Source organism: Palaemon carinicauda, chromosome 9, assembly GCF_036898095.1.
Source record: "Palaemon carinicauda isolate YSFRI2023 chromosome 9, ASM3689809v2, whole genome shotgun sequence".
In the NCBI taxonomy this organism is placed as follows: Eukaryota; Metazoa; Arthropoda; class Malacostraca; order Decapoda; family Palaemonidae; genus Palaemon; species Palaemon carinicauda.
Genome location: NC_090733.1, coordinates 72030084 through 72053229, shown reverse-complemented (window position 1 = coordinate 72053229; position 23146 = coordinate 72030084). Strand labels below are relative to the sequence as shown.

Here is a 23146-nt window from a genome sequence, read left to right as displayed (position 1 = left end):
TCTTTTCCATGAATCTTTTGTATGTATACGTACGTAGTACAGTACTGCATCCAATAATATTCTTTGTTGCAAAAATCACATTTCGAATAAGCGTACGAGAGAGAGAGAGAGAGAGAGAGAGAGAGAGAGAGAGAGAGAGGCGTAAAATAGCGTACATAAAGCTGTATTATTATTATTGTTATTATTATTATTATTGTTGTTGTTGTTAATAAAATTATTATTGTTATTATTATTATCATTATTATTATTATTATTACTGTACAGTATTATTATCATTATTTATTATTATTACGGTATTGTACTTAATCTACGTACGTTCGGTATGCGCGGGGCATCTTCTATGAGTAGGTAACCAACGCATCATAGTACTGTAAGACGGGTTGTGATTGGTTCAAGCGCTGATAGATGACGAATCAGAACTCAAGTTTTGTTATCTAGCCTGTGATTGGTGTTTTGCCCGCATCTCCTACCCGCAGCATCAAAGTTCTCGCGGGGCTGGATCGTTCACTCTCTGTTACCGCGTATCGCTGAGTAGACGTTCTTAAGTGTGTGAATCTGCGCTGTGTGCGACTTTTTTAAGTTGAACTTTTTGTTACTGTAAATCCTACTGTAATGGCTCCCAAGCGTTCTGCTTCTCTTAAGGCTGGTAGTGAGCCTAAACGCCACCGAAGGATGATGACGATAGCTGAGAAGGTTACGCTTCTCGACATGTTAAAAGATGGTAGAAGTTGCGCGGCCGCCGGCCGCCATTTTGGCATCAACAAATCTACTGTTCGCCATATCAAGAAGGACGAGGCGAACATTAGAAAGACGGCTGCAATCACCTTTAGCAGATCAGCGAAGCGAGTCGTTACAACGCGTAATAAAACGATCGTACGCATGGAAGGTGCTTTAGCTGTGTGGATTGCCTACTGCCGGAAGAAGAACATAGCGTTGGATACGAACACCATCCAAACAAAGGCTTTGAGCTTATATGAGAATTTTGCTGCAAAGGAACCTAAAGACGATGACGGCAACCATGCTGAAGATGATGATGATGCAGATGATCCTCAACCAGGGACATCCACTGATTCCCAGCCTCAGAAACAACGTTTTTCCGCAAGCAAAGGATGGTTCGCGAAGTTTCAGAAACGCTTCGGCCTGAAAAGCGTTTCCCTGCATGGGGAGTCTGCTTCCGCTGACACTGCCGCTGCTGAAACTTACGTGAACCAGACGTTCAAGAATATTATCGCCGAAGGTGGATACAAGCCGGAACAAGTCTTTAATATGGATGAGACTGGCTTGTTTTGGAAGAGAATGCCGTTGCAAACTTTCCTGTTCAAAGAGGAAGCCAAAGCCTCTGGCTTTAAAGCATTCAAGGATCGCGTTACCCTCGTGATGTGTGGCAATGCTGCTGGATATTTGTTAAAGCCGGGGCTTATTTATAAGTCGAAAAATCCTCGCGCTTTGAAAAATAAAAATAAGAATCTCCTTCCCGTGTACTGGATGCATAATCAAAAAGCATGGATTACGAAGATGCTGACCTCCAACTGGTTCCATCAGTGTTTTATCCCGCAAGTCAGCAAATATCTCTTAGAGAAGGGCTTGCCATTCAAGATCCTTCTCCTTATGGATAACGCTGGTGGACACGCAACTGACCTGTCGCATGAGGGCATTCAGGTTGAGTTCCTGCCACCCAACACCACGTCATTAATTCAACCGATGGACCAGGGGGTTATCAGGGCGTTCAAGGCCCTCTACACGAAGAATACCTTGGCGGACCTCGTTGCGTGTGTGGATGCTGCCCAAGATGACGAGGATGAAGATTTTAACTTGAAGGCGTACTGGCGGCAGTACACCATAGCCACGTGCCTGCAGAATATTCAGAAGACACTTCAAGAGATGAAACCTGCAACCGTGAATGCGAGCTGGAAGAAGTTGTGGCCCGATATTGTTTACGACGACAAGGGATTTACTCCGTCGGAAATCCAACACTCTGCAATACGGAAATCTGTGCAGTTGGCTGCCATAATTGGAGGTGACGGGTTTGGCGACATGACGACTGAAGACGTCGACGAGTTGTTGGACTGCCATTCCCAGCCCCTAACTGACGCAGACCTCGAAGACCTGACGAAATCGGCAAGTGAGGAAGAGAGTGATACTCAGGAAGAGACCCAAGAAAATGTCGAAGAAACGGGCTTAACATCAGAACGGCTTGCCAAGGCCTGCAACCATGCGAAGGAGTTGAAAGAAATGTTGCAAGAGTGGGACGAGGATATGGTTCGCTCGATGCAATTCTGCAACAAGGTTGATGACATAATGACTCCCTACAAAATGCTCTTGGATCGAAAAAAGAAGCAGCGGCAACAACTTCCGATCACAATGTTCTCCCAGCCTCGCAAAAAAGAGCCAGTTCCTCCTGCTAGTACGCCTTCGGAAGAAATTGAAGTTTCCCAGGAAGAAGTTGAAGAGGTGTCCCAGGAAAAGACACCTCCGTCTGAAGAGACGTAAAATACTATCATTGGCTGCACAGTAGAACACATCATCAGCTTCATCATCATCATTTCTACTGTGCAGCAAATTCATCGCCATCACCATTCAAGTTTTTCTTCAACTTCTTTCGTGGTGAGTACAGTAACAATCTTTATTTTTTACTTTAATATTCTTACTGTACATTCTAAAACTGTATTTGTGCCTGTTTTATAGTTTAGTACTGTACGTACTGTATGCATTAAGTTAAAGGGAAGGTTTTAAAAGTCTACATGTTGTAACCTATCATATTTTTTTTGTTTAAAATTTACATTTACGTACGTAAAACAATCTCTCTCTCTCTCTCTCTCTCTCTCTCTCTCTCTCTCTCTCTCTCTCTCTCTCTCTCGTAAATTGTTTTCCTGCTTTGCTACGTACAATACTGTATAATTTATATTTGTAAGGTAACATATTTTGTAAATGCTTTTACTGTAAATACTGTATGTACTGTATCATTATTTATCACTATCATCATGCGCGTTAAATGCCTTGTTTGTTCTGAGCGTGGTTGTTTACTGAGCGTACACGCCGTCGTTTCAGGCGGCGTCATAAAGAAAAACATTTCATTTGGAAGTCCTAAGAAAAATACGTAAACTAAAACATTGGTAATAAACAAATCAACATACAGTACTGTATACGTAATCAATATAATCGATGCAAAAACTAACCTATACATATATGTGTACTGTACACTAAATGAGTTTGTTTCTTCATTATGATCAGAGATGAACGTAAACAAAACATTGGTTGCCATTTTTTATCGTGCTTTTTAGGTGTTTAGGAAACGCATGATATAAAATCGCCTTTAATATTTGTGCCTGTTTTAGTTTAGGGTGCTGTAGTACATGCATTAAGTGTTCTGTACATTAAAGGGTGGTTTGTTAACAGTACTACGTACAAGGGAAGGTTTTAAAAGTCCGAATATACATGTTAAATAAATAGGTAAATATGATGTCAATACTTCGCGGATTTTCACCTATCGCGCCCGCGTCTGGAACCTATCTACCGCGATAAATGAGGGTTCACTGTAATGTTAAACAGGAATATGTTATGCAACGACCAAATAGCAACACTGTTGGCTAAATGTAAAGCAAAAATGGGAATGCTATTCAGACGCTTTAAAACAAGGGAAGCTGAAGACATGATTATGCTTTACAAAACTTATGTACGTAGTACACTCGAGTACTGCAATGTGATATGGTACCCACACTACCAAAAAGGATATTGCACAAATAGAGAGTGTACAAAGGTCCTTTACTGCTAGAATAGAAGAAGTTAAGGACCTTGACTACTGGAAAAGACTGCAATTTTTAAAATTATACATTCTAGAAAGGAGAAGAGAACGCTACATGATAATACAAGCATGGAAACAAATCGAAGGAATTACTGAAAACATCATGGAGCTAAAAATATCAGAAAGAGCAAGCCGAGGTAGATTAATAGTGCCCAAAACTATACCAGGAAAACTAAGGAAGGCGCACAGGACATTAATCCACTACGCGCCAGCATCGATAATGCAGCGATTATTTAATGTGCTGCCAGGTCATCTGAGCGTAGATATGTTTAAGAATAAGCTTGAAAATACCTAAGATGCATCCCAGACCATCCAAGACTGGAAGATGGAAAATACACCGGAAGATGCATTAGCAACTCTCTGGTGGATATACGAGGTGCCTCACACTGAGTGACCTGGGGTAACCCAAACATAGAATAAGGCAATAAGGTAAGGCCTTCAAGTCACCTTCTCTGAACCAGACACCCTTAATATGGAGAAAGTCGCGAAGTTTGCCATGCAAGCAACTTCGTGGCTTGATCTATGGCTAGGGTTGGTGGGTCATCTCATTACGACGTAGGATTGATCACAGGAGCGCACCAGAAAGTCTATGGCAACTTCTTTTATCGGGGACCAGAACCGTGACGTTCCTTTCCCATCATGTGGTCAATCTGTGGGCGAACCTGATCCTCCGGCAATGGGACGGGTGATTGAAAAGCTCCATAGACAAGTTTCGAGTCAAGTGACGACACTTATGAACTCGACCTTGGAGGGTCCTTCTCTTTTCAATTCAGAAAACGTCAAAAGAGCTGCTAATCGATGGAGGAAGCAGAGCCAAAACTCTCTTTTTCAGAGGGCCATGACCTCCAGATTCTTTGGAGCGGCTCCTCCACCAAAGAAGAAACCACAGGCGTATAGATCACAAACCAGCAGCAGAAAGGAAGCAGGTCTAACAGAGGAGGCAAAGGGGAGGGGGGATGTCTGTAACGGCGTTGGTAGAAATGGCTACAGCATGGGGCAGAGACCTGGAAGGTCTTGCGCCCTGTTCACGCAATCTCTCCCTCCGTTGACTCGGTGTCCAGTTTCATCAAGCTCCTGCACTAAGGGATCCGTGAAGGAGCTGGCCTGCAGGGTCGAGGTCCAGACCATGTTGAATAAGGGCATTCTCCAAGAAGTCCTCGACGGATCCCCAGGCTTCTTCAGTTGACTCTTGTGAAAAAGGCGGCGTGAGGCTGGAGACCTGTCATCGACCTCTCAGCCCTGAACCAGTTTGTTCAGCAGACTCCTTTCAGGATGGAGACGGCAGACATGGTCAGACAAACAGTAAGTCCCCTGGACTTCGTGTGCACATTGGACCTCATGAAGGCATACTTCCAGATCCCAGTACACCCATCATCAAGGAAGTTTCTAAGGATCATAGACGACAACAAGCAATACCAGTTCAAGGTGCTGTGCTTCAGCCTGTCAACAGCACCAAGTTTTTACATGAGGATTCACCCTAGTGTCAATCTATGCCCACAGGATTGGCATCTGTCTCCCAAGATGCCTTGATGACTGGCTGATCCTAGCAGACTCCTTGAGTTTTTCTGCGATCTTGGGATTATGGTAAATCTTGAGAAGTCATCCGTGCTTCCAGCTCAAAGAATGGTATACCTAGGCATAATCATTGACACCAGCCTGCAAAAAGTCTTCTTTTCAGACATCAGGATCTAGAGGCTGAAGAAAGTGGCGAGTCCCTGTCTTCAAGGAGCTCTCCCGGCCCATCAGTGGTTACGTCTCATATGTCACCTACATCTCTGGATTGTCTAGTCTGCAATGGCCGCCTACTAATTTGATCGCTTCAGTGGGGGCTAAAATCCAGGTGTGTTCAACACGAGGACTCCCCAGATACTCTGGTCCCCATGTTGCCTAAGCAGAAGACGAACCTAGAATGGTGAGTGACAGACAAGCATCTCAGCCAAGGAGTCGACTTCCTTGACCCTCCCCCAGAATTGATGCTCTTTTCAGATGCGTCAAAAGAAGTGTGGGTTCCCCCATATGCTTCAGTACACGGCCTCTGGGCTCTGGTCAAAGTCTGAAAGGTCTTGAGCATATAAATCTTTTAAAGATGAGAGCAGCCTTCATAGCCCTGCAGCAGTTCTATTAGTGCCTGGTGGGTCACTTGGTGGTGTTGATGAGTTACAACACCATGGTAGTGGCTTACTTAAACAAGCAAGGCGGTACTTTTTCGCAGCACCTTTGCCATCTAGCAGTGGAGATGCCAAGATGGGCAGAAGACAACTCGGTGTCCCTATCTGTTCGCTTCATTCCAGGCAAAAGGAATGTGCGCATGGACAACCTTGGCTGAGTGACTCAGATAGTTGGCTGCAAGTGGTCTTTGAATCATCTAGTAGCCAACAAAGTCCTGATTTTGTGGGGTTTCCCGACAGCGGACCTGTTTGCGACGTCGCAAAACAGCAGACCCACTCTAATGTTCACTATTCCAGGATTCCTAGGCCCTCTGTCAAGATGCATTCCAACAACGGTAGGACAACATTGACATCTACACCTTTCCCCCGTTTTGCCTTATGAGAAGGGTGCTCAACAATGTAAGATCATTCTCCAATGTAGCAATGACCTTTACAGCTCTGCTATGGCATCATGCAGAATGGTTCCCAGACCTTCTTCAACTGCTGACAGAAGTCCCGAAAGAACTCCCTCCATGACACGATCTGCTCAGACAACCACATGTGAACATCTTCCACAAGGCCGTAGGATCCCTATGGCCTCATGCCCACTGGAAGACTATCTGGCATCTCCTCACACAGCGAGGCTTTTTGCAATACGTGAAAAGGATGTCAGGATATCTGCAGCAATCTCCAGCTGCCGTTTACCAGGTTAAGTGGACTGTCTTTTGTGGTTGGTGTTGTGAAAGGAGTAGTTCTCCCCTTCATGCCACCATTCTAGCAATAGCGTAGTTCTTTACACCTTCGGGAGGAAAAACTCCTTTCTTTCTCGGCGGTGAAAGGCTATCGCTCAACTTTGAGCCTCGCTTTTCGACTGAAAGGAGTAAATATTTGATCCTTGTCAGAGTTCTCTCTCCTCATATGGAGTTTTGAGCTAACGTGTCCTCAGTTGGAAGTTAGACCACCTCCATGGAATGTGGTTCATGCCCTTCGGTGTCTGAAGGGTGCCCCTTACAAACCATTATGCTAGGCATCAGATCTTACCCTACTCTGAAAACTGTTTTCCTGCTCGCATTATTATTATTATTATTATTATTATTATTATTATTATTATTACTACTATCCAAGCTACAACCCTAGTTGGAAAAGCAAGATGCTATAAGTCCAGGGGCTCCAACAGGGAAAAATAGCCCAGTGAGGAAAGGAAATAAGGAAATAAATAAATGAAGAGAATAAATTAACAATAAACCACTGTAAAAGAAGTAACAACGTCAAAACAGATATGTCATATATAAACTATTAACAACATCAAAAACAAATATGTCATAAATAAACTATAAAAAGACTCATGTCTGCCTGGTCAACAAAAAAGCCAACCGAAAGTAAATCAAAAGTATTTGTTGATTATTGATATGCTCAAGAAATTGAAAAATAAAATATAAATGTGCTTTGATAAACCACAATTAAACACAGTAATGTCTAATGAAATATAAAGGCTTAATATTGAACTAGAATACTGTATGAAGCTTTAAAAATTAACTACCCGTTTGCGATTGCGAGAGCGAGCACACACACACACACACACACACACACACACAGAAAGAGCTACAACGATTTCGCATTATACCTAATGATTAGACGAACTGTATGGAAACTGATTTCCTGTAACATATTGGCGTTGATGTAATATTCATCATGAAGATATTTCTAATAAGTTAAGAAATGATAAAAAAATATGCCATATGTATGTACGCTATATTTTGATACGGTTGGTAGCGGCACTTTCAGATCAGCTGATCATAACCAAAGGTAAACAAAATTTTCAGTATTCGATTGTAAAATGCTTCAAAAATTGATAAATAGAATACAAAAATGCATTTATAGAGCATATGATATCCTATGAAACAAGAAAATGGAATAATAGACAGTAGGAAAATGTTGACAAAATATGATCCGGATGATTGCCGAATCATAACATATCAAAATAAATCTACGGAAACTTCACTTTTCTAGTTCGACATACGGCGAACTCGACTTACGACTCATCTCTTGGTCCCTATCTCGGTCGTAAGTCGGCGACTACCTGTATACTAGACCCTTTCCCGGCCCCCCCTCTGTCCTTTTACGATAGCTTAGCTATCGAAATTCTGTGGCCGTTGTCCTACATTCTCCCCGCTTGCTGGGTAGATTTTAGTTCCGGTCGGGTTCCTACTTAGGCGGCTTGATAACCGCTCTGACTTTCCCCTAGGGACGCAAGGCTCCGGGAAAGGTTGTGCCGGCTGTGACGGCTGCCGGTGGAAAACCCCTTTGTCTTTGAGTGTTCTTCAGTCTCCCTTGGATGGCCTTCCACATCCCTGAATCCGGCAGTACCCGCAACGGAGTCTGTGGCTGGGTGGAAGCTTGAATGATTCATTCTCCCCTTCCATTTGAACCCTCATTCGGGAAGAAGGCAGTAAGGTTATATACCTACACCCTTATTAGCTGTAGATACAACAATAAGGCAGCCCTTCATTCCAATGTTCAACTCTCTTAGAATCAAATGATGGTTGATCTCTCTCTCTCTCTCTCTCTCTCTCTCTCTCTCTCTCTCTCTCTCTCTCTCTCTCTCTCTCATGTTTGGAAATCTTGTACTTCTGGCAGAAATGGAAGGCATTGGTAGAGGGAAGGTGAACAAAATCTACGTCCTACGAGAACAGTGGCTAGAGTTTCCAAAGACGTATAGAAGTCATAATGTATGTGTTTGTTTACTTGCAGTTCGTATGTACATTGTGTTTTCACAACGTCCTCGGGAACTTTATAGCAAGGCCAATGTTACTTAAGGTCATAGAAAGAACAAAGAGTAAGCAGAGAACAAGAAAAAAGAACCAAGAAGAGAGGGAAACATGAATAAGAGTACAAAGCTGAAACATGATAACTAAAACACTGGCAGCAATTAAAGATCGCTGGCAACTCATGACATCTTTACGCCAAGTGTAATAGTAAACTTTGGGTTTAAATACCTCGTTTAGGGTGCGTTTATGTAGGGATAAACAATAAAAGTTATCGTAATATTGTTATCTTAATTTCTTTAAGAAAAGAAGCGAAAATTTGTTGCAAATCTTTGGGAGCTCATAACTCAAAAACATACTTACAGTATTCACACTTAGGTACGTTTTTCTCTCTTATTTATTGTTCGATTTTAGAGAGAAAGATATCATTGAAATAAGGAATAAAAATTACACAATTTTGTGTGACAGAATTTTGATTTAATTTTTACTCTCTTTTTCACGATTATCTTGCGTCAACAAAAAAAAATGATAAAAATTCATAAAATACAAGGAAAATCAAAATTCCGTCCCACAGAATTGTTCGGTTTATAAAGTAGTTTTTATGGTATAAGATTCAATGCAATTGATGTCGTATTAGTGGGGAAAAATTTACCGAATTTTTTTTTTTCAAATTATGATTTTTGCTAATGAATCAAAGAGTTTTTGATCAAATGACTTGAAATTTTCATAAGATGAAGGTATTACTGTATATATGCCTAAAGCATATATAGAAATGGTGTATTTTGGATCATTTGAAAAAAAATGGCTGACATAGCAGACGGTCCCCTTAATAGAACTTTAATGATAAAATGTTTAATTTTCATACTCGCTTAATGTTCATTGACCGTCATGATGTTTGCTCCTTCACAGGACTAAAGGACATTGGGTTAGTTAAGCAGCCTATTTGGTTATAGGGGACCTCGCCTTTCTAAGGATGAGACTCCTATTAAAAGGTGGAGAGTTTTTATTAGGAGTAAGCCACCCCTGTTAATCAGTTGGAGGTGAATCCTCTTGCCCAGACCAATCTACCTCACTGTACGATAGTTCAATAGGATTTTTTTTTTCACTCTACTCCCTCATTCCATTACTCCCTCATGCCGATATGGAACTCATTCGTTGACCGATACCTTGGGTGTCAGTTTGAGGTTGTGAGCCTGGTATGACAACTACCACCGTTTCATTAGTTGCAGGTAAATAGTCCTAGCCGGACCGATCTCCAGTACGTACAGATGACCAACAGAGGTATTGTTTAGACTACCTCCTCATGCCAATACGAAGTTCACACAGTGACTGGTACCTTTGGGATTGGTAAGCAAATATGAGCCTTTTGTGATAGCACCCCTGTTTCATCAGTTGCAGGTGAGGTCATATTTTGAACTTAATATCCAGAAATGTATGGTAGGCCTATATGGGTATCATTTACACTTTTTTTGTGTTGTTTCTTAACAAAGCTGATGGAGCTCAAACACTGAGTAATACCTGTGGGATCAGTTAACAATCGTGAGTTTGGAGTAACATCGATCACTGTTCAACTTTAAGCTAGCATCCTGCTTTTCCAGTTAGGGTGAAGTAATAACGATAACAATAATGAACACAAACTCCTACACTAGAGGATAAGAATACGGTGTAGTGTTAAGCTATCCTCTACTCCTTCCTCCCCTTCATATTCTGATGATTCTTCTCAGATGAAGGAACTGAAGCCAAATTCAAGGAAGGCTGATTGCAAGAAGTCCCATTGGTTTGCGAGGTATCTTGTCTTTTGAGAGAAGACGACGATTCCCAGCCGGTACTCTTTCCTGTACAGATCAGGGCACTGGGTTGTTGATCCAGTACAGGTTGGGAGAGTGGATTGTAGTTCCAGTACAGGTCAGGGCACTGGGTCGTAGTTACAATACAGGCTAGAACACTGGGTCAGTTACACTACAGATCAGGGCACTGTGTCATAGTTTTATTACAGCTATGGCTGAGGTAGGCTACCCATCCGAAAGATCGACCCTGTAAAGGACCGGTCGCCTTTGCCAACAGCTGCTGATTGGTCTCCTATGTGGTGATGAAAACTGTCCAAACCTCAGGCATGAATGAAGACATGTCTGAGTCCTTTATCCTCCACTGGACTAGAAACGGCTACATTTGTCAAGGATTGATTACCGTGAGCAGTGCCTGATTGGTCCCGTACTTGGCCAATTACGGCACAGACGATGGAGTACCAATTCGGTCTTTCTTTCATGAGATATAAGAAATGAAAGAATATCACTTCACCTTGACTAACAGAAACCTTTGCAATATTGCAGTTACAGTACATCAAATTTGAAAATCAATCTCGGGTATTTATAAAGGAAAATGTCAGTGACAATTGTTCTGATCTTGAGCATGGAACTTGCACTTAGATTTCTTAAAATATAAGAATGTTAAACATTCAGAGAGAAATGCAACAACACCTATACCACGTAATGAGCCATTTCACCTGTAATTAAAATTTTTGAAGCAATGGAAGATAGGTTGTGGCGGGATGTTACAAAAACAAACCCCACACCCTTGATCACTCTGACATACAAATTATCCTACAACACAAACTTTCCCCTTACTTTACGTCAAACTGGACTATTGCACAAAGGGGGAAAAAAAAAAACATAACCTTAAAACTATATTAACCGCAACCAAAAAAAATCACACATCATTAAACAGACTTAACACTAAAACTGACAAAAAATAATACTTTTATATTTATATTATAACGGGGCGTGTGGGTACACAGAACTCACCAATCACAAAACTTTACAAACTCAACACCAACAGTCTATACACAGCACCGAAAAACACTTACTCCACACCCAGTAACGAAAACTACTTAAACACTAAATCAAATCACTTAACACTAAACCATCAACCATATACCTCAACCCAGCAAAAATATTCAAAACTTAAAACTAAACATAAGAGAAACATCTTAAATATTTCATATACGTGTGTGGCCACCGTCGTCCACAGACTCCACACACTGGCAACAGTCCTTATATAAAGCCAATTGCCACAACTTCCTGGCAAACAATAACTGCAGTCAATTCGACTGTCCAATCACATTATCGGTGGTCATCATCATCATCATCATCATAAGGAACAAATCTATTTTTCAGCCGGGTCGTCAACGCTCAAAATTCTCTCTATATATAAATATCCGCAGTCTAATTCTATGTCCATTGTACGGTCCAGGTCGTCATCATCAAGCTATTCATCTATACAAGGCAGGCAAGCAACACCTTCAAGGCCTAAATTTAACTCCAAAGAGTGTAAAGGAGTCCAAAGGAGTCTAAAGGAGGAATTACGGCCTGCAATAAAAAAGAAAAAATGGTTACGAAAACTCCTAACTAACTAAACTATCGCACTATAATCAAAGATAAATAATAAACTTTCTATCATTCATGATTGTGCCTAACAAAAATAAATTAAAACAGTACTTACTCCAATACAAAAAAATCATTTCATAGCCGGCTGGTCGATGAACAAACAAAAACTACCGACTCCTGCTACAGTCAAATAAAAAATCCTTTCACCCAAAACATTCATTACCACCCTAACCTAGCTAAAAATGTAAATAAACAACCTCAATTATACCGAGTCTTTCCCACTACAAACAATCATTACGCTAATTACCACTTGTTCGGCGGCGCGCACCGCGGACATGCACACAAACATACCCGCACTCACTCTCTCTCTCTCTCTCTCTCTCTCTCTCTCTCTCTCTCTCTCTCTCTCTCTCTCTCTCTCTCTCTCTCTCTCTCTCTCTCTCTCTCTCTCTCTCTTTGGTAAAACTAAAGCAAATAAAATTCTCTCTCTCTCTGGATTTGGCAAACAAAAAATGAAAATAAAACAAAAATCCTCCACAAGTTTAAATGTTAAATTTGTCATTTATTCTTATTCAATAATGCCATAAAAGCCCTCAAAGGTAACACACACAAGAACCAAATTATATTACTGATTAAAAAGCTCCTTAACAAATTCAGTTCTCAAGTGGTAAATATGAAAATACAGTACTCTGGATTTCAGCCCATGTGGGAGTTTTTTTTAATGAAAAAGCAGATGACAATGCTAAATCTGCAGTAGATTTCTATGATGGGGCATTAAACTCCCAGTTTATGATTATTTAACCACAATAATGTAATGCTTGTTGTAGTAACAAACTGGCAAACTATGTGGAATAATGCATCAGAAAGTAATAGAATGAAACACATCAGACCAGTTGTTTCTACAATGGAATCACCAGCCCAGAAAGGCAAAAACACTTGAGTCATATGTGCACGTCTCATGAGATATTTCCCAATATCAAGCATAAGAGTCTTTAGAAGACAAAGGTTTTAAATTTTTGTTCAGAAAACATTTTCATATATTTTATTGGATACTGAGTTTCTCTTTTTTTTAGTTTTAATGTTTTTAAGGAGCACATTGAATAGATAAATTTTTCATTTATAGCAGATGTTTATTTTCCTCACTTAGATTTATTTTATTAAAGCATTTCCTCCTGAATTAAAAATGTTTCCTTCAGAATTGAGTTGAACTTGGTGTATATGGCTGGATGATATCCCCTATTAATAATAATAATAATGATAATAATAATTATGTATATATGTACAGTATGTATATTGATAAACCTATTTGACCTGTACTTATATTTTTTTTTAAATGAAACTAGTTTGACAAAATGTATTGATTGTAAATTTACTTTTCTATAGACCTATGAGTGTGAAGAGTCCATACTTCATAACTGCCGCTCTGCGTCATTAGATGATTTAGCTAACACCCAAACATTACCTGGACTGCCGTCACTTTCCCCTGCAGATTTAAAAAAGAGGTAAACAAATTTCTGTTATCTTTATGATCTTTTTGTATCTAATCATAACCCAAGTACTGTATATTGATAATTTAATCAAAGAAATAATAATTGAGTTTTGGTATGTGTATAAGAATCATTGAGAGAGATTTAATGTAACAAAGATTATTTTGAGCTAGTTTTTTATATCAATGCTTATAACTCATGAAATGTATTTATCACATACATACATATACCAAGGTACTTCCCCCAATTTTGGGGGATAGCCGACATCAAACAAATGAAAAAAAGGGGTCATTTCCTCTCTTATGTTTCTCCCATCCTGACAAGGGACTCAACTAAGTTTGACTGGTACTGCTAGGGTGCTACAGCCCACTTTCCCCTGTTATCCACCACAGATGAAGCTTCATAACGCTGAATCCCCTATGTGTGTGTGTTTAAACATTTACATACATTTTACATGTGTATATATACACATGTAAACAATTATACATATATATACATATACATACATAAGAGGCTACATGTGTATATATACATATACACACCGAAACATTAAATGTTTTCCATTCTGGATGGGACATATTTATATGGTAAAGGTGTTTGCAAACATTTTCAAAACGGTTTGCAAACAATGTTTTCTAGAGAGGCCAGGCCTTTACAAAATTATTTCTGATTAACACTGTCAGTATATATCTAGTTCAGTAAAATGAAAGACAAAGATAAAGATTACAGTACCAAATCCTATATCAGAAAGCAAAAATTAATCACAACTGGAAAAAGCACTCTTTAATAAGCAGTTACCCACTAAAGATGAACTGTGATAATCTGAATTGCTCCTGTACGAAAGTTGGCGTGAAATGTTGACTTATAATAGCCTACATGCTCAAACCGCGTTCGGTGTAAAATCAGAGATTGGTTTCATCACTTTTTCCTCATGAATTACATAACAGAAAAAAATACACGATATATAGTTATTTACGGATTTCTTTATTTTCTTAGCACTGTCAATATATATTTAGTTCAGTAACTTAAAAAAAAGAAAGATACAGTACTAAATCTTATGTCAGAAAGCAAATGTTGATCACAATTGGAAAAACTGACTTTTTGATAAACAGTCAGCCACTGAACTGAAGATGAACTGTGATAATCCGATTCACTCCTGTACGCAAGGAAACATGAAACGTCGACGAATTATATAACAGGAAAAATACATGAAATTTAGTTATTTTAAATATAAGACTTACCTGGTAGTTATATATATAGCTTACGTCTCTGACGTCACGTCAGAAATTTCAAAACTCGCGCCAATCGCCGATTGGATAGCCAGGTGTATCACCTGTGCGCCCTAGTGAGGTACCTTGGAACTATTCTATGTTCCCGCATATCTTCCCTGCCGGCTCACGCGGCAATATCGTTGGATTTTTCACTCGCTGTAACCTGTATAATTACAGTCATCTTGGTGATGTACAATTTACTGTTGGCTTTCGCTAGTTTGGATTTATTTTAACTGAGAGTAGTGTTGGGTTATGATCGATATGTTCATAACTTGAAAGGGGTTGAATTAGGAGTTTTTCTACCTACTGAAAAAAAAAATAACGAACCTACTTTTAAAAACATAATGACGGTAGGTAAACACTACCGCCACCCTATGACATTACAATCATATAATGAAATCTACGTAATTATTATGTAGTATGACTTGCATTTTCATTTCTTTTTCAATGCAATGAATGGAAGTAAAACTCTTCTTACAAACTAAAAATAGTTAAGTTTTTATATAAAAGGTATATATTATTTTTAAGAATATATTTTTCCTATTAGTGTTCTTTATTTAGACAATCATCGATCTATTTTCAGAGTTTAAATAAACTAGCGTACAGTTAAAGTTACACTACGCAGTTCTCTGTCAATCGATACAGTATCACAATTACTTTGTATCGTTATTTATGAAAAGTATAATTCTACTTTAAGACCAAAGTATTTAAGTTCTCGTAATATAAAAGGAATACTGTATATATTATTTTTTAAGAATATATTTGTCCTATTAGTATACTTTATTTAGAGAATCATCGATCTTTTTTCAGAGTTCAAATAAACTAGTGTACAGTTAAAGTTACGCTACACAGTTCTCATTCAATCGATACAGTATCACAAATTACTTTGTATCATTATTTATGAAAAGTAAAATTCTACTTAACAACCAAAGTATTTAAGTTCTTATAATACAAAAGGAATATATTATTTTTAATAATATATTTGTCCTATTAGTATACTTTATTTAGAGAATCATCGATCTATTCTCAGAATTCAAATAAAACTAGCGTGCAGTTAAAGTTATGCTACGTTGTTCTCAGACAATCGATACAGTCTCACAAATTGTTTTCGATATTGGGATTTCTAATGTTAATCAAAGAACCTATTGAATTCTCATTCAAGCCCTTAGCGGATTAATATCTCTCACAGCGGGCAGGTCTAATTAATATTTTACATTTAATGTACTTTCTTTTTACAAGGTAAAAGGCTTATATGTCTTTCCTTTGGTCTTATGTGAAAGAATATTAAAAAGTGCAATTTTTAGTGCTAATTAGTGCAGTGAAGGGTGCGTCTGCTCGAACCTATCGTTATCCTAGCCTTAGACCTCTTTCAAGCTCCCCAACCCTTGGGAGAAGGAATGTCGATCGGCGAAAGGAAACGAGAGGCGTTAGCGCTCAAGCTGACGTCCCCTCGAGCATTTCTGTTGTCGCTCCCCAGGACGCCCTCGCCGTTGGTAAGGCGAGGTAAAAGTGTTATTTTCACAGTCGGTTGACTCAGCTCACAGACAGAGCTGGCGTCTTACATATTTCACTTCCTTCTAAACAAATAGCTAGTGTCAAGAAGGACGCCGAGCATTAAGGAATGGACTACATCACGCCAAGTGTTGAGTAGCTGGAAGTCATGACGCGTAACACCGAGCGTGACGTCATCGAGCTTCCAGCAGGAAGTCATTGGACGACAAGCGTGACGTCATCGAGCTTCCTGTAGAACATTGAGCTTCCTGTAGGACGTCGAGTGTCCAACAGGACGTCGAACGTCCAGCACTACTAACGAGGCTGTAAGGGTTCAACACGATGTTTGGAACTGAGTGCAACTTCTTTGTCTCTCTTGTTGGATGAGCGAATGTTCTAGACGCGAACGTCATAGTTCCGAGCGTCTGAATCGCGAGCGTCTGAATCGCGATCGTCTGAATCGTGAGCGCCATTGTTCCGAGAGTCACGTGGCGCCGAATGTCAAGCAGTTAAACAGGACGTCGAGCGTCAAGCAGTTACGTGACGTCGAGCGTCTAGCGGTTGGACGTGATGCCGAGATTCAAACATAGTTCCGAGCGTCTAAATCGCAAGCGTTTAGTCGCGAGCGTCTAAACCGCGAACGCCATTGTTCCGAGAGTCACGTGGTGCCGAGGGTCAAGCAGTTGCATGACGTCGAGCGTCCAGCAGTTGGACTTAACGCAAGCAGTTAGACGCGACGTCGGGCATCAGGACTCGGATGTCGTTATTACACCAGTCGAGCCGAACGTCGAGATCGCGAACGTCTTAGTTCCGATCGTAATGACCGCGAGCGTCTAGCGTTGTAACATAGTTATACCAGGCGATATAACTGAAAATTTACAGAGAAAAAATATTCACTGGAAGAATTATTTTCACACACCAAGGCCCGCCTTTACAGACTCTTGGTGTCTAATGAAGGGCGAGAAATAAACCCCTAAAAGTAAGTAAAAGTAAGTAATGATCTTGGACCCATTGAGGCCAGGATTACAGGATCTTAAGGAGTTAACTTCTATGAAACAAGTTTCTACCTCAGAGACTTGTAGGGAGAAGGGATCGACGATCTCCTTTCTATTATTTATCTTTTAGAGGAATTCTCGTAGGAGAAGATCCTAAGTTTTTTCATCCTTCAGTTGACTTATAGAAACTCATGAGAGTTTTTTCTGAAGAGTTTCCGAATTATTTTGTGCCTGCTGCTCCTCGTCTCGCCTTCAGAGTTTTCGCTAAGGAAGGCGTCGAAGGAGTCTATGTTTACTAAGATGGTGCTGTCTCGATCATCTAATAGAACTGGATGCAATCCAGATATTCCAGGATAACAAGGGTGGAGGTCTAGCCTAGTTAAGGTCGAGGACCTTCTGGCAGTCCCACAGAGACTTTTACAGCCCCGTGGGTGGATCACTGAGTCTCTCAAGGAATGCAGGTAAATGAGACATAAAAACCTATGAAACCAACTTCATTATCAGGTATGCCAGGATAGCAAGGGTGGAGGTCTAGCCACGTTAAGGTCGAGGACCTTGTGGCAGCCCCACAGAGACTTTTACAGCCCCCTGGGTGGATCGCTGAGTCTCTCAAGGAATGCAGGTAAATGAGGCATATAAAACCTATGAAGCCAGCTTCCTTATCAGGTATGCCAGGTTAGCAAGGGTGGAGGTCTAGCCACGTTAAGGTCGAGGACCTTATGGCAGCCCCACAGAGACTTTTACAACCCCCTGACTGGATCGCTGAGTCTCTTAAGGAATGCAGGCAATGAGGCAGGATAACTTTGAATCAGAAGTCAGAATTGAGGTATGCACCCCCTTTTTTCTTTCTCTCTTCTCCCTCAAGAGTTGGTCAAAGACACAGGTTTTGGTGTCTTAATCAGCAAGAAAGTTTCTGCATACTTTTTCTCTAAACCGCACAGACAACAGTAGGAGCCAGACTTAACTACTTTTGGCGAGCCTGGGATAGGAGAGGAGCAGACCTTTGGTCCGTGCTATTACTAAAGGATGGATGCAAAGTCTTTTTCCTAGTGAAACCTCTTTTATTAAGTTACTCCGATAGACCTCTCTGCCAAATTCAGAGAGGAGCCAAAGAGACAGACTATGCAACATCAAATGTCTCTCTTTTGGGAGAGGGAGGCTATTGTCTGGTCCTGGATGTAACTGCTCTCAACGCCTTCGTTCAGAAGTCAAAGTTCTCCATGGAGACATCAAAATCAGTCCTTACAGCAGTAGGAAAGGTCCACTGGATGGTCTCTTTAGACCTCCAGGATGCTTACTTCCACATCCTCATCCTTCCGAACTTCAAGCAATTCCTGAAGGTTCGTGTATAGGAGGAAGTTGTCCAGTTTTGGAGCTTTTTGTTTTGGCCTAAGCACCACCCTTCAAATAGGTGGTGCGTCTGCTAGGACCTGTCTTTCTTCTCTCCCTAAACCCGGGGAGAAAGAATGTCGAACGTTCTAACCATAGACTTCATCCAAAGAATGTCGACCTTAGACCTTTTCCAGGCTCCCCAACCCCCTGGGAGAAGGAATATCGACCGACAAAAAGAAACCAAAGGCTTTAGCTCCCGAGCAGACGCCTCCTCGAGCATAACTTTTGATGCTTCCTAGGGCGCTCCTCTTCATTATAGGAAAGGTGAGGGAAAAGTTTTTTCGTCATCTTCGGATAACGCAACGCCCAGGTGAAGCTGGCGTCAAGCTTCCAGACCTCTGAAGAGGTAGGTGGACACGGTAAATCAGCGTCCTATCATGACACCGCAAGCTTCTGGTTGTAGGCTTTAGAGTAGTCCTGAGCGTTTTTCATTCTACCGAAGAAAGATCTACTGCCAAGCGCCCTTTAAGAACGTCAGCGACTGTCAAGAAATGTCCAACTCACCCAGTTGCAGGACAGTTGTCTGAGCCCGGCTTGACCTAGGTTCATGCTCTTCCTCCTCCATCAGTCTGGTTCTCGTCCTCTGGACGCTCTGCGCTCTCTTTAAACGGCGTATAAAGCGAGCTTGTGGTAGATGTGACGTCTCCTGTACCACAACAAGTGGACCCTAATTTTAATATGCTGCAAGATATACAACAGAAGCTCTCTTCGCTCGTGCAAGTTTATCAGCCTGCGGACAAGAAGAGAGTAGCAGGCCTGGACTCTGAGCGTCAGGTAACTTCACACATGGACGCCAAGCATCGTAAGGCTTCTATTCGAGAGGTTCTTGACGACGTCTTTCCAACTCCATTGTTAAATGGCGTGTTTCAGCCGCTTTAACCAAAGGAGTCAAGCAGCCAGACGTGATGTCGAGCGTCTAGCTAACGTGACTTCGAGTGTCCAGCAGGACGTGACGTCAAGCGTCCTGCTTTAATGTGACGTCGAACGTCCAGCAAGACGTGACGTCGAACGTCCTGCAAGACGTGACGTCGAGCGTCAAGTGGGACGCGACGTCGAGCATTTAGCAGAACGCGACGTTGAACGTCGAAGAGCTCGTGACATGGACGTGTACGCTTTCCACCGTTCAAATTCATTACTAAGTAATGCAAAAAGTTTGGGTCACACGAAGGGACCCGTTTGACTCTAGTGGCCCATTTTTGGCCCTCAAGAGATTAGTTCACAGAGGTTTTGGAATGGATGGTAAACACTCCAAGAAGCTTTTCATTAAGAGAAGTTCTACTCAAACAACCCCACTTTGAAAGATACCATCAACAATCTCCAAGCTCTTCATCTAACTGTCTTCAGTTTATCGGAAAACTCACAAGAGCTAGAGGTTTTTCGAAGGAAGCAGCTAGGGCTATTGCTAGAGTAAGAAGGACGTGTACCGTCTAGGTTTACCAATCCAAGTGGAAGTTTTTAGAGAGTGGTGCAGAGTCAACTCTGTTTCCTCATCCAGTACCTATATAACTCATAATGCTGACTTCCTCTTGTATCTTCGAAGGAAATGTAATTTTTTCATCCCCTACCATTAAGGGATACAAGAGTATGTTAGCAACCGTATTCAGGCCAAAACTTGGACCTTTTTAATGTTAAAGACATAGAGGAACTTCTCAAATCGTTTGAAACATCAAAGCAATCGTTCCAGGATTCTCTAGCTTGGAATCTGGATTTAGTCCTGAAGTTCATTACCCAAGAAAGGTATGATGGGTCGTATGCGACCCCTACAGCATTTTAAAAACCTGTTTTTTCCCCATAAATCATCAGCTGTCTCGAATATGGAAGTGATCGACCTGCAAGGGGTGACTAGTCTACATGCCATTGTCTGCTTTAGGACTGATTTTCGTCTAACTTCCTTCCTTCCCCGTTTTTTTACCCCCCCCCAGGGGTCGACCTCGACCCTGACATACCTTTATAGGGGTAAGTGATCAAACAGCAAAGTTATTACATAATTATAAATTGTCGAACAGTGTTGATACTTGTTTGGTTCTTTATAGTTGGAAAGTGTGGATGGATGGTGTGTCTACCACTTGCATGACATTGGTTTTGGCTTAGATGCCATATATTGCCATGAGGTCCATTTTCCCTCAAATGCTAATTTCTGAATTTTTTTTATTTTTTGCAAATTTGATTTTTTTCTATTTATTTTGAATTTATCTTCAATAATGGCCAGCAGGCAGTATTCACTCGGTTTGGATGTCATCAACACACTTCTAATGGAGTTAAAAAGAGATGTTGATGATAATATGGTGTTTGCAACCCCATTCTTCATTTCAAGTGGTAGATTGGACTGTAAGAGTTGTTGCGGTCTGCGGCCATTTTGTTGACATACCCGAAAGGTAAGTTGGCATATCTCTATATATTCTTGTTCTGTATAGAATTCGTGATATTTTGGTATATTTTAATGCATAAATATCATATTTTATAGGAGATACAATGATTTTCATAAGAAATTTACATTGTGAAACTAGGCCGTCAAAAAATGACCTTTAGATTTCGCCCCTGATATAACAGTAAATTACATCTTAGTGCACATTTTATTATGTATTTCTGTTCTAGGATAATATGAGTTTATTCTATAAAAAAAATTAGCTTCTTCCTATTTCATTTGGGTACCCAAAAAAATTCATGAAATTTGGACAAATTTTTTTGGCCAAAAAAAGTTACCCTTTTTTTCTCATTTCAGATCTTGACTTCTATGGGTCCAACTCATTTCCAGCAATTACACACTGTTGCTTTGCCATCTAAGAAGGTGTCCCTAAAGGGATTTATGTGTATATGTATACTGTATTTCTGTTTTTTGTGAATATTTACGTCGTCTTTTTTTTGTATACTTAAATTTTTAATATATTTCCAATAAATAGTTATTTTGTAGATGGGTATCATTTATATTTTCAGTAGTTTTTAGCATTCTTTGAAGTATTTTTAGCAAGTCAAACAATACAGATTGATGCATAACTAAATTTTTCCTGAATTTTTTTCGGAGTCGGGGTCGAGCGCGACCGAGTATACCCTTAAAGGGGTGTTCGAGGAGCGTACCTATCCAGGGTTAAGAGTGACAGGTTTGAGCCCTTGCATTCAGCTTCATTTAAGGACCTCATGATGAAGACTCTATTTTTGCTCAGTCTGGCGACAGCTAAAAGGGTCAGTGGGATTCATGCTTTTAGTTAAAACGTTGTTTTTCTCGAGACACAAAGCTATCGGCTCATTGCAGTTAGGCTTTCTCGCCAAGAATAAACGCTCTTCTCAACCTTGGCCCATGGCTTTTGAGTTTCCAAACCTTTCGGATGTGATTGGCGAGGAGTTAGAGAAGGGTCCTGTGTCCAGTAAGAGCCCTGAAGTTCTTCCTGGACTGAACGGAAAAGTTGCGAGGCAAGATAGAAGCTCTTTGGTGCTCAGTCTAGAAGCCCTTGTTACAGAGGTCAAAGAATGCACTTTCATTCTTCATCAGACTCTTAATAAGAGAAACTCATGCACATTGCAGTAAGGCAGACTGCAAGAGTTTTTAAGTCAGACGCATGAGGTTAGAACTGTAGCAATTTTGGTGGCCTTCAGGCAAAATAAATCGTTGCAGAGTATTATGGACACAACCTTTTGCAGGAGTAAATCTGTATTCGCTTCACATTATTTTAAACGTGTCCAGACTCTTTATGAGGACTGCTTCACTCAGGGATCATTTGTAGCAACGAGTGCAGTAGTGGGGGAAGGATCCACCACTACTTTTCCCTTAATCCTAATACCCTTTTCTTCTCTTGGAACTTTTATATTTTTATGGTTGTTTGTGGAGATTACGACAGTCTCCCACAATCATTGATTTTAGTCAGGTGGTCAATTTGTTCCTTGAGAGTGCCCGGAACAAGGGTATTGGAAGAGGTTCTGTCACATAGAGGTTTTTTAGACCGGTTTGACAGCTCCTAGAGGTCTTCAGCCCCCTGGGTGGATCGCTGGAACTCATAAGGAAAGCGGACATAATGAAAGAATTCATTGAAGTCAGCTTCCTTATCAGGTACGAACACTTAAGTTTGTTTATTAACTCTTTTAAGTAAAATTCCAACTATATTGGCTGTCTCTAACCCTCCACCAAAGGTGTTAATCAGCTATATATATAACTACCAGGTAAGTCTTATGTTTAAAAATGTTATTTTCATTATAAAATAAGTTTTTGAACATACTTACCTGGTAGTTATATATATAGCTGATTAACACCTTTGGTGGAGGGTTAGATTGTCTTGGGCCCTTGGTATGCTTTCTTGTCTCCCCGATTGCTCCCTTCTCTTCGGGGAAGGTGTGCAATCCCTTTTCCCTCTGTCTAAGCCTTGGGCTTAACCCTAGTGGTTTATCCGAATTAACTTTCGATATACAGTGAACCCTCGTTTA

At 40.6% G+C, this 23146-nt stretch overlaps 1 protein-coding gene across 3 annotated transcripts in view; it reads left to right on the top strand.

Moving 5' to 3' along the window:
• INPP5E (Inositol-3-phosphate synthase) overlaps window positions 1–23146 on the top strand; it is a 405071-nt gene that overhangs the window by 90974 nt on the left and 290951 nt on the right. For all 3 annotated transcript variants that reach the window (XM_068380074.1, XM_068380073.1, XM_068380075.1), the window contains one exon: window positions 13481–13599. In XM_068380074.1, the coding sequence (XP_068236175.1) occupies window positions 13481–13599 (119 nt within the window). The remainder of the gene's footprint in view (window positions 1–13480; window positions 13600–23146) is intronic.